Here is a 13,201-nt window from a genome sequence, read left to right as displayed (position 1 = left end):
ACGGCGTTGAAATAAAAAGTAGATTATAATTTGGAAAGTCGTCTTTCTTTTTTTATATAATGTAGTTTTTATTTTAACTATTTACAGGAATGAACCTACATCTATAGTCTTGTCAAAGGAATGTGAAGTTTAACGATCTGCACTCTGTGAAAACTGAGCTATGCCAATATCCTACGCTGAATATCCAATTTGAGTCTGCTTCTTGTATTTATCCATCGCATATTCGGCATAGGCGATTCTGGTATTGGCAACGAATGTAGGTAATGTTTGTTCTGAATGTCACGGATATATGCTGGTGGTTCTCCACGCCGTACTGTCCTTCACAATTACGCTCCATTCATCTGATAGAGCGCTCAATGGTCGTTGTTAAATGGAGCACGGCGGATGATCCACTTCAAACTTCATACTATTATATGAGACTGGACTAGAGGCCTAGTTTTCGCTTCTTAAGTACAAAGACCCATGTAACAAACTCTACCTTTATTCCGAATGTTATAACACTATTAAATAAGTACATCATTTTCACCTAATATTTGTAATTGTATACTTTACAGTTTACACTTTTCACAAACAAATAAGCTTACATCTAGCAGTCTAGTATATTTACGTGAAACGTACAGTAGAATTTTGTGTCAAATGATGCATATAACAGATTTTTGATAAGCAATTAGTAACGTTAAACACTTCTATCTGTGTTTAATCGTTGATAAGTTATTACATGAAAAGCTCCATTAAACGCACTTACACCAGAAGTGTGCATTAGCCTTAGTAAAAATCAAAGAACAGAAAATATAATAAAAAGTAAGTTTTAAAAAACAACGGCCTATTTATATTTGATGCCGCGTAAATAGGCATACCAGCCTGGAAAATTTCAGGTACCAACTTTGATATAACCGATAAATATTTAAATCTTATTTATTTGTGCAGGTATACATAATACAATTTCTCGATCTTACAAGTTGTGGTATAAAAGCGCCAAAGCGCCGTGACACAAACGTTCCCCCTCGCAATGACGAACTATTCAACTGATACAATCTCGATACCATTGTTAGGTGGAACGGTGAATAGTTAACATGTTTACAACCCTAACTTCATTATTATGTTACTTAGATAAGTATACTTAACTCACTATATGTATTTAAATAGACTTGTTCTATATTTAGACCACGATTAAAAAAAATCGGTTTACAAAACTCATTATAAATATTAAATGTGCCAATGCTTCAACTATGTTAATTGAATTTCAAGTAATGAACATATGAATGGAACAGATTCCTTAAGCCGATACTCGATACATACGTTATATAAAGTTAATTTCATGTTTCATCTACTAATCTATGGTTTCATCAATAAGCATGATTTTCTAAATACGAATTTTATAATAACGGAACTTGAACAGATTAACGACCGGTTTAGTTGCAATTCAATCATAAATGATTGCATATCAAATAAGTAGGCTGGTATTTCATCAACATTTTCAATTTGTTTGAGCCAGCGAAGGTCAATGACGCATTCCGGCAGATGCAACGATTCTTGTTCTTATATCGCGTGTTGTAGAACATTTGACCCCAATTGATCTCACTACCGGCTGGTTAATAATTAGAACTTTAAAAACAATTAGCTTGTAACATCACGATGTTATTAACGTCTTGTGGAGAAAATCGAAATTTCAAGTATAATTTACTTTATAATAAGATTAAACATTTTAATAAGATTTCTTAAGGGAGATATATTTACGTAAAGGTTAACGCAGAAATAGAATTATAGGGGTCCGTCCGAGGCGCATTATAAGGGCAGGGACAATTTATAAAGCAAATCTTCTGTTCAAGTAATGAATGTCAATCAAACGTTGACATGAATAGATGAATAGATCTACTGGTAATTATAAGAATTAGAAATTAAATCTTCATAAAAATTAAAATTCTGACCAATGTAACGAATAAATTATAATGCTAATGTGCATAGTTTATATCAGTGAATGTGCAGAAAACTGACAGATTAATTAATTGTTTCACAACGCTTAGGAAAATTAAGGTGAATTTTCATTACACCCGAAATTCCCACGTCCACACTTAGCACGATCTTATTATAGACAAAAGGATTATCACTTGACCGCAAGCAGACCTTTTATCCTTTATAGATATATCGTAAGTCGTAACCCTGGCAAAGTTACCCTCTTATAGGAAAAAGCTTTATTGTACCCTTCTACTTCTACTGTTTCTTTTGTATTCAAATTGTTAGAGCTAAATGTGAACCACTGTTCAATTGTCTGCCTATTGTCTACAACTATCAAATATCATATTATAAAATGCGGTGTAATTATCTATAAATGTATACTTACGACTAATACTGCTTAAACGCGAGTAAGTAGGCAAGTAATTACCTACGCATTTTCAAAGAAAAATAAATGTGTATTTAGGTACATATTTTTTTTATATAATATAGGAGTAGCAGACGAGCCACCCACCATGTAGTCCACCTGATGGTAAGTGGCTACTGCTGCCCATGGACATCTGTAATCAACCCCACATATGATTAGATATTCCTGTCTGAGGTCGGCCACAGATGCGCCGCTAGCCTTGACGACTAAGCTGGAACGGTAAAGTATGTCTACCTTAGCACACCCTTCAAAACGGAACATTGCTGTTATTAGGCAGAAATAGGTGTGGCGGTGGTGCCGCCGGAGTCGAGCCACAAAGGGTTCAACCCCTTAAAAAAATGGTGTAATAAATCAATATAATGAAAAAATGTTATCCTATGCATCGAATATTACAAACAAAACAAATAAAATGTAATTGAATAACAATAAAAGGTACACGCTATATATTACAGGGCCCTCGGTTAGAAAAGGTCTTGTTAGTTTTGTAAGATAACGACCCGCAGTGCGGTGAGCCACTAATAGTGGTTATGACCGCTCCTTTGTTAGGATATAGAGGTCTTTACATACTGATACACTTTTGAAATTGTTTTATTTGAGATTTTTGGCAAATTATTGACGACCCACGTTATGCAGTGGTTAATTGATTATCGTACAGGTTTGACACGCTGGGGGTTCGATTTCCGGTCGGAGAGATCTGACTTGGGTCCGGGTTATAAATAATCTTAGTGTGGAGTTATGAGTGTAAAAATTCGGTAATATAATTTTATGTGACGTGATTAGATTTCGCTAATTTTGTATTCCTGACTACCGTCCTTTGCTTGTACGTGTGTATCATAATAATATCTACTTAACTCTTAAACTTTAAAAGCAAATCTATTTGTATTTAAGTATCTTACGTTATGTACCTAAGTAGGTTATTGTGGAATATATACTATCATATGTTTTTTACGAGTAAATGAATGTACGTTCGTTTCTTTCAGTGTGAGCGTGCCAGGATACGCGGGCGGTCTGTCCGCGGCGCTGCCGGGCGGCGGCGGCGCGGCGTGGGAGCGGCTCGGCGCCGAGCTGCTGCTCTCGGGGCTGGTGGCCGCCGCCTACTTCGCGGCCATGGAGCGACGCTGGACAGGCGCCGCGCCAGCACTGCTCGGGGCTGCCTACTGTGCTGCTAGCTTTGTTTCGGTAAGGGATTACCACTTAGCACATTACTCCGTATGCGTGACGGAATGTTTCAGGTCTCCCCCAGTTGTAGTAAACTACCCATGCCCAGCAGTAGGATATAAAAAAGGGTTGCTACTAGTTTCTCCTTTAAGATAACAAGGGCCTAATACTTAGTTAACTTCGTTATGTGTTAGTTGAACGACCAGACACATTTGTTAAAACAAGAGAGAACATGGTTAAAAATACAGAAAATACTGTACTTTGTCAATACTGAATATCTTAAGGCCTGAGACGCGAATCCAAGATATGTAGCATTAGCGCACAAAATACATGAGACGATTATGTGCAGTGACATGCCGGGCGGCGTTGAGTCTTTGTTAATTAATAGCCACCTAACTGGCTGAATAGGCAGAATATCCACTGACTGGGTACGGTATGTCAACCTCAAATAAAGAGTTGGAAGATTACCGAATATTAAATTTAAATGTTAAGACATTATTATTACTTTAAACATCAGGTGGACCGAGTTTCATTTACATACAAAATTAGGGTGATTATGTCACTGCATATAAGGTGTTAAATACTGCACCTGCAACTTGGTTCAAATCAATAACACTAACATTAATTAACTCTTACGTCACACACTCGCTAGTGTCGCAACAAACAAAAGAGTGGTCGACATCTGCGTATCAAAATACGAAATATCTCGCTACTCATATATGAAAGGTTGAATACACAATTCTGATACATCCGTAAAAAATATCTATTACGGAGTTCAATAGTAGAGCTGTTTCTTCAATAGCGATGTTCTGTCATTGTGATTCTTCATACATAATGCCGTCCCACCCGCTCACTGCGACACTACCTGCCTTTTGTGGAGCGAATCCTTAACGGACAGCTGCGCCGTTCTTTTTGTAAACATCTGTCCGTCGAACAAAGTGCGGCTCAACAAAAACGCGAGTAAGATGAGGAAAGATACCTCCAATATCTATTGGAATCCGACGCACTCGCGACGTGGTTTGCACATTTCGCCACGAGCTATCAACTCGATTTATGGCTTGCCTATTGAACAGTAAATTTTGTTACCTACGTCGTAACCTCTACGCTGTCAGGATATGGAATATATTTCATCGATTTGCAACTTTGATGTACTAACGTTAAACGATGTCGGTTCCTCCTACGTATTAACTTTAAACAAACAATTGTTGTATAATGTGTGTAATATTTCTTGGAAATGGATCTAATGATTTTAGATTTTGCATTATGATAGTATTTCTTTCAACCACAGACCGCTTTCAACATTTACTTAGATATGTGTTTCGTTTGATTCTTTTATTCCGTTATCTTATTTGTTTACGCATTTACATAGTGCGTTGTACAATTGTCAAGTATTGGCACTATTAGTGTGGTTGATAGTTATAAACGTTTATTAAATGTAAGCTGCCTGACGACAAAATGAACGCATACATAGAGTAGGTATTATTAAAGTTTTAAGTACAATTATTATTAAATAATAATAGATATTTCAATAATGATTATAGGTACTACAGCTCAAGTAAACTAAAACTTTATGAGATTATTTTACAGCTGCGGTCTGATTGAAATTAGATTGAAAGGGACGCGCTACTGGCCCACAACCACAACCTTTACATTCCTATATAATTAACGAACTTTTAGTTTCCCACGAATAGAGCAGATTTAAAGTATACGGACACGTTCGACGGTGCGCAGGTAGACTTTATATTGTCGTAGGCTCTGTGCAGTAATTACGGCGGGTCCTTTCATTGAAAGCGGTTTTTTCGAAACGCTCGCTCGTTTCCGTTCCAGAATAAAGGTGAAAAAATTGCGTAAAGCTCTCATGGGAACACACGGTACTATGCCACTTATAACCATCGAGACAAAACATGTAATTCTGTGAAGTAACTCACATCACTGTAAGACTATTGTAAGCTTTCGCAACACTATTGTTCAATCAGGAGTCTCTCGAATTTCTCAGGCAACGGGAAACCAATATGTTGCTTTTATCGGATTCTGATGCACCACGCTCGCTTTAAGCACAGTTCCTGCAATTATAGATAATGGATCCCTATTTAAAGCCTTCCTTCAAAAGCTTTACAGCACGTAAGTGTTTTAACCTACAAACTTTTGTTCATACATTTAAGTACATAATTATTTAAAACGTAGACTTTGATTTGAAATGTAGAGCGCACGGAATATTAAACATAGATATGTAGAGCACTCAGAGTATTAAGTGCTATGTGGATATGGAATATTTTAGTGTACCTAGTGTCATGTAATACCTACATGGTCTCCCCCTGTAGATTCCAAATTAATCAATCACTAAATTACTATTACCTAAATAGGCGATAAAAGGTGCATTTCTTCAGTTGATAACATTACATATTACTAAATTAACCTTAGCTAATATAACTAACATTGTTATTTTCCAGATGCCATCGCTGAACCCGGCTCGTTCTCTGGGCCCGTCCTTCGTGCTGTCCAGATGGGACAGCCACTGGGTGTGCTGGGTGGGAGGCCTGGGCGGGGGCATCGCGTGCGCACTCCTGCACGAGTGGGGCTCCCGACGGCCACGCGCCAACTCCAACTCGCGGGCATCCTCGCCCAGGGACCTCGACGACATGGACAAGCCGGCGTTCCCCTCCCACCACCACTACCGCCACGCACCGACCTACTGCTCCGCGTCGGCCCCCCGTCCAGATAACACTGAGCCCCTGTACTCCGGCACTAAATCCCTGTACTGCAGGTCACCCCCGCCGGCCAGACACGCGCTGCACAGGTCTGAAGGATCCACGATTCAAATGTAATTAACCGGTGAGGTCGCCCGGGCCGCGGCGATCCGTCGTCGCGGCCCGGCGCTGCGAGGGTCAAATGGCCCGAGCAGTTGCACTAACTCGAGCACTGCTTACACAATACCTACATTGCACATGCACCCTTATAAAAATCTCGATGACCAGATGGAAGGATGTTCTACCTACATGTCTACCGTAAAATAGCAATCTTCTTGCTACTCTTCTATTTTAAACAAAGGAGGACATATATGCCTGAGCATTCCTACCCCAGGTCTATAAAGTATATGTAACCACATTTATGACCCACCTCAACCAGGATTGCAGTCCTATTCGAAGTTGGAAATAAATGTGTTACATTTGCTACTCCTTTGACATGAATATTAAAGTCACTTAAAAATACTATAACGAATTGGTACGTGCAATCTAACTAATTGGCAGTGCATAAAAATCTTATTCCAAAAACCTCATCAGTTTCACATAGAACAGACTAATACAGTGACATTTGCAAATCGACTCTGAACTAACAGTAGTTTCGTGTTCAGGTCCCAGTCGGTGTACAGCAAGGGGTCTGCGACGGCGGCGGCGGGCGCGGGCGCGCTGGTGGCGGCGCAGTCGCTGCTGCTGCGGCCGCACGGCGCGCCGGCGCACGCGCACGCGCCGCTCGCCGCGCACGCCGCCGCGCTCACGCAGAACGTGCACAACGCGCAGCGCGACCCCGCGTACGGCGCCGCTAACGGCGTGCGACCCGGACCCGCCGGTCAGTTTCACCTTTTTAACAATGTTTATATATCACGCGATCTACGTAGGTAGTGTTTAGTTATGTTTTTTATGTATTCTTTTTTAAGTTGCATCTCTTTAATTTTTGAGGCAAAATTCATTGATCTCAAATAAATGTCGTGACACGTTAAAACTCATAACAATTCATTTCTATTAAAATCAGTGGCTATTTCTTTTATAAAATATAGGTACTATTATATTAAGAGATTTTATAGAAAGGAAAATACATAGGTAATAGGTATAACATTAAACATTCGTCCAAAGCGTCCTCTAATGGGGCTTATTTTGCAATATTATTACAATTAACATGTCCTTATTATACTACTATTAACCATAATAAAATTAATTGGTATCCAGGCGCGGCGACGGTGCAGGAGCGTCGCGACAGCGTGTACAGCGCGGGCGCGCGGCGCGGGCCGCTGTCGTCGGAGGACAGCGCGTACGGCAGCTACGCGCCGCACTCGCGCCCCTTCCGCGCGCAGCTGCCGCCCGACCATTACTAGCGGCGCGCCTCGCAGCACAACATTGCGCTGCTCTTCGACGTCTGAGCCCCGCTCGGGCGTCGCCCGTGCCCGTGGCTCACCATCGGACGCCTCCCGCGTCGGTGAGCCACGATCGGACACTTCCCGTGCCAGTGAGCCACGTTCGGACACGACCCGTGCCAGTGAGCCCCGATCGGCCCTGTCTAGGAGTGGCGCTTCGCGCTCGGACCTCTCGAAGGCCGGCAGGGCCCGTTCGGTTTCGTTTAGTGTTAGTGAACTACGTTCGGACGTTAGTGTTAGTAAGTCTCGTTCGGATCTCCGCAGCGACAGTGAGCCTATTTCTGAACCTATACTTTCTAATTTACGTGCCCAGCGGCCCCGATCAGCTTCGATTTGCGTCGGGAAGCCGTGTTCGGAACCACTGTGTAAGACCAAGTTGTGCAGCGAAATTTGCTCTTCTAGGCCACGTTCGGCATCAGTTTGCATCGCAAATACGCATCCTGTAACCTTTTCGTGTGTCAGCGAACCACACTCGGAGCCACTCTGCAACCTGCCGTGTACCGACAGGAGCGCCGGAAGACCCCGATCGTCATCATTATGTACAAGTAGAGCCACTACACTCTCTAGTAGCAGATCGTCAATACGCAATGTACCGCATTGTGTGTTGTGCACCATCGAAGAAAATAACTCAATGGCTGTTAGCTACAATACAAATGGTCACAGACATAGGGAACGTTTTTAAAGTAATAGCAGTAACTCTATAATAAAAAATAGATATACATAATTATGTGATGTGGAATATTGAAAAGTTGACATTTACAACATGATCATCTAGAGCAGTAAGTGTGTTTTGTGGTAAGATTTTACTGTTACAGATATTATGTGTTATAAAAGTATACATACTATCTATTATTGTAGTGTTGAGTTTTGGAAATCTTTAAATCATAGCGCGGCTGACTGGTAAAATTAATGACTGACGTTCCGTTACTATCTTATTATAAGTACGCCTTCGTCATATAAACAGAATATTTCACAACTGTTGTTACATATTTGTACACGATTTAAAATACCTAGGTGGAAAGAAACACAAAAAGCTTTCAATTTTATGAATGTATCTATTGTTATAGGTAGATAATAATATTTATAAATTGATTCTAAATCCTTGTTACACTTTCATCTAGAATTACATTTAATAAAAAAAAAAAACAATAAGTGGTTACTAAACAGGAATGACGTGATAATATTCCACAATTAAAACTTTGCTTCTGCTCTGCCGTGCACTTAGCTTAGGTACAATAATTTGTTGTTGAATTTCTGATAAATTTTAATGTGATAGAATTTAAAATAAATATATGTATCTGTATCCAAGGGATTGGTATTCAAATTTTACAAGAATAATTGTAAATATTTAAGTAGGTATAAGGTATCTTCAAACATACCTAAGGAATAATGTTAGGAAATCAAACTTTGATTTCTAACTTATTATGTACAAGAAAGGAAAGAAAAAATACTAGAGTCAATATAGGACCCATGTATCAAGAATATCTAACCAAAAACGTCTAGGTAATTAAATGTAATTAGATTTAAGTATTATAATTTTTTACTACTTAGGTAGGTCTGTATATTTATTTAAGTTTTTTTTATATAATATAGGATTAGCAGACGAGCATGCAGTCCACCTGATAGTAAGTGGCTACTGCCGCCCATGGACATCTGTAATCAACCCCAGATAGGATTATATATTCCTACCTGAGGTCGGCCACAGATGCGCCGCTATTCCTGAGGACTAAGCTGGAACGCCTCGGAAAAGTCTGTCTCCCTTACCACACCCTTCAAAACGGAACACAGCAGCGCCTAACACTGCTGTTATTAGGTAGAAATAGGTGTGGCGGTGGTGCCGCCGGAGTCGAACCACAAAGGGTTCTACCACCTTCAAAAACCTATAAGTAGATACCTATATGACATTTGGTTTTATTTATCAACGTATAATAGTAAATTTGGCTCTTATTACATTGATCATATTATTAATTCTTATTTTTAATTGTATGATATTACTTTTACTTTCAGTACTTTAAAAGTTTTTTTTTGTTTTACAATTAACGATACAAAGATGTTAATACGTATTTTTCTGCCGACATCAAAGTAAGGTGGGCCAAGCAAGTAAATGTTTTAGCTAATACTAATACTAGCTATGTACATTGTACTTGGTTTGTGTATTAAATAATACATAAAATGGATTTACTGTGCCATATCTAAGTATTCATAAAAATTAAGGACTTCCAGTTTTCTCTCCCGTAAGTGGCAGAACAAATTTATATTAAAATAAAATAAAATACATAGTTAAGAGAGCACTAAATACGTAAGATATAGGTACATATATAATATACATGAAGTAGCCTTTATTTCTAAAAATATATGTACATAATTCAAAACAGTTCAACGTTATCAACTTCCATTCATTTATATTTTCAATTTTATAAAAGCGTCGACAGAATTTGCCATTGTTGAGTTATATTTGTTCTGATTAGTCATACAAAGTCTGACGCTTATTATTGTAAAAATAATATTTTACTATAAGATTTCTACAACGAATGAATGACTACGGGAAAACCTCGAACTATTATTTCAGTTGGTACTACTCCGTTCGCACACAGCCACTTGCAATCACAACACTATCAAACATAAGGGTTCATTTTATAGGAATTGAGCCTACATAATACCCAGTAGTGGACACCTGCCATCACGAGTCACTTCGAATATACTTTGTGTTTGTTAGCGACATTCCAGTTTGCGACTCCTAAGAACTAAGATGGTCCATAGCCACCCAAACCCTTCTACCGGAACGCTGAAATGCGACACGATAGAGATAAACGCAGTCGCGATACTTATATGCAGGAAACAGGTTCTTCCGCCTTTTATTTTATGAACGGCAACGTGTGCGAACGTAACACGGGAGATTTTAGGTATTTTGCGTTTACGAGTATACTTCTTCATACTTCATATGTATAATAAATTGTATTATTTGTAAATACAACAGTATGGAATTAACTTGTACTGAGACTGTTACCTTTATAATATTTCTTTTATTTAAGGCTTCCAATGTATTAAGTACTATAAAACTTATTCATGTTAGGATATTAAGAAGTAGTTTTACAAGAATGTTCTTTCTATATCTGTTAATGAAAATCTTAAGGCGTCGTTTTATATGTAACTGGTGACACAATTTAAATGTTACGCGAATATATTCAATTGATATTAAACATTTGTAAATAAATTTCTTGTAAAATGCTTATTTGTTTCATTTTTTCACACTAATTTATGTCAATAGGAGAAACAAATCAAGGGGGGAAGCTCGTCGTACACACGGTGTTATCGTCTTTTTTTTTGAGAACTTGTCTATCACACTATCGCGTATCTTCGTTTTTCCATGTAATTTCCTTTTGGTACGAACACAGACCTATATCTAAAATACAGGTCTGTGGGTACGAATATAGTTAGGTACACTGCGTTCTGGTATGAACATCCAAGGTAGATAAACATTGAAATTCCATACTTTACCAGTTCTTAAAATACTAAATTTGCTGTGGGATTACTTATATTAAAATAAAAGAAGTTTTATATTTAAAATGCTTTAATATCTGGAACATTATGCTAATCTCGAATTATCATAAAACAATGTATCTATTGACGAAGCTAAAGCACGTTGCACATATGCAAGGGAACGTAAACAATACGCATGAATTCATCATATTATATTATTATTGCATACAAAATACTAAAATATATCTCATTCCACATTCGCTCCGACGAACTTATAACTTAATACGAGTTCTACAAAATTTGAAACATCACATCGTACAAATATGTATTAAATTTGATTGTACAACGGCAGTGAAGGCGGCACTATAATATCAATATGACTTCCATAGATGACTTCAAATTCAATGAGTTCTGATCAATGTGTATGAGATGCTTTAATGTAAACTTCGATTTGGCTTTGCCCAACTTACCAATAACATAAAAACAAATAAAATTTGCAAATTGAAACTAAAATAATCATCTATTGTGCTTACAGATTGATTTTAGCAATAGACACGTCTTTTCACTTAGATAATATAGTCTTAGGTATCATTGTCAGATATCGCAGTGTACAAGCGTTAAAATTTAAACAAATACAACAAACTATGTACAAAAGATCGGCCGAGGCGATACAGTGCCTTGCCGTTAAATTAACGAGATTCCCTAGCAATATCGAAAAAACAAATTTATAGTAAATATCCTTCAAAAATCTACTCGAAAACAGCTGATGTAACATGTGGTACCTAGATATGAGAACGTGCGTATCAGTAATATGTATCCTCTACGTAAGAAGTCAACTAAATACTGTTTAAATCTTCACTATTCAACGTAAGTTAATATTGAAGTAAATTGTATCTAGTGAGTCTATGTAATTCCTAGCTATTCCGAAATATCACCGAATGATCGCTGTTATAATTTAATAAGAAGTCTAAAGTGTATTGAATTTACCATCTAAAATGTAGGAAGAAATATAATAAAGTCACTAAGTAGTGTAATATAATACGCACACGAGTCCTTTCAGATCGCCCTTCTTTTCACAATGCTTCAATATAGAATAAGTGCTTCGCATTAACAACCAAGCAACTGCACGCAGTACCGTTACGTTACAAATACACACTATTAAATTCTTCTTTCTTTCACATTAAGGCTCTGCCATACATTACGTCGCACATTTTTATACGGTCTTAAACTCTCCTCACAACCTTGTCATATCTACGGTGAAACTTTCCACACCCGCGAATTAAGTATTTATATTGCACGTCTTTAAGACGCTCCTTTATTATAAATAAAAACAATGACCATGCTCATGTTAAATCATCATTATTAATGTTATTATTGCACTAATTTACCTTGTTTCCAATCAAAAGTTTAAATTCAAAGTTTCTTGAATAAGATGTGACTTCATATACTTCCACAACTGTCTGATCAACACTTTATCCCCTTTGTGACCTTTCCACTCTAAACGTGTTACGTAATGTATGGATATCCCCTTAGCGCTTAGCCAACTAGCGCACCATCGATCCACCAACTTCACCCTTCCAATTCCACAATCAATCGAGCTTTAAATAATAATACTGATGAAAATAGCATTTCCAAATTATTATTTATCTAAAATATAAACGTACGAAAATGTTCCACCACACCCCTTCACGTTCCCTTTTTGACACATTCGATCCATTAAAGTATACATTCGTGTATAAATAAACTTTCAAAAATGACGCTGAACAGAAAATCTGTTAAACAAGAGATTTCAGTCTTTTTGGCCCTGCTCACAACATTATGTGACTGACTATTTCAAGATTGCGTTATATTTATGCTACTCAAGTCAACTGGTAATTAACTATGAATACACATACAAAAATCCATAATTCGTGAACTATGTAGTTGGTCAGAAAAATCATGTTCAAGTGTGAATATTTCAGTATCGAACGACCTGTATGACCTGTATGTCAATACCAATTTGAACATAATACTGTGATCATTTTTATACAATTTATTTGAAACTCTAATTCTAA

The 13,201-nt window shown here is 37.8% G+C and overlaps 1 protein-coding gene across 2 annotated transcripts in view; it reads left to right on the top strand.

The window, feature by feature from the left end:
- Window positions 1–10,380, top strand: part of bib (MIP channel family protein big brain) — a 100,034-nt gene extending 89,654 nt beyond the window's left edge. Inside the window, exons 3-6 of one of the 2 annotated variants that reach the window (XM_073083718.1) lie at window positions 3,361–3,559; window positions 5,989–6,335; window positions 6,891–7,105; window positions 7,483–10,380. In XM_073083718.1, the coding sequence (XP_072939819.1) occupies window positions 3,361–3,559; window positions 5,989–6,335; window positions 6,891–7,105; window positions 7,483–7,628 (907 nt within the window). In that variant the 3' untranslated portion in view covers window positions 7,629–10,380. Of the gene's footprint in view, window positions 1–3,360; window positions 3,560–5,988; window positions 6,360–6,890; window positions 7,106–7,482 lie in introns of both variants that reach the window. The other variant, XM_073083712.1, reaches the window with a different exon arrangement.
- Window positions 10,381–13,201: the final 2,821 nt, after the last annotated feature.

Source organism: Epargyreus clarus, unplaced genomic scaffold (genome assembly GCF_041222505.1).
Source record: "Epargyreus clarus isolate Ecla_fem2 unplaced genomic scaffold, WU_Ecla_fem_2.2 ptg000003l, whole genome shotgun sequence".
In the NCBI taxonomy this organism is placed as follows: domain Eukaryota; kingdom Metazoa; phylum Arthropoda; class Insecta; order Lepidoptera; family Hesperiidae; genus Epargyreus; species Epargyreus clarus.
The sequence above is the reverse complement of the archived record's forward strand: the minus strand, read 5'-3'. Positions and strand labels throughout refer to the sequence as shown.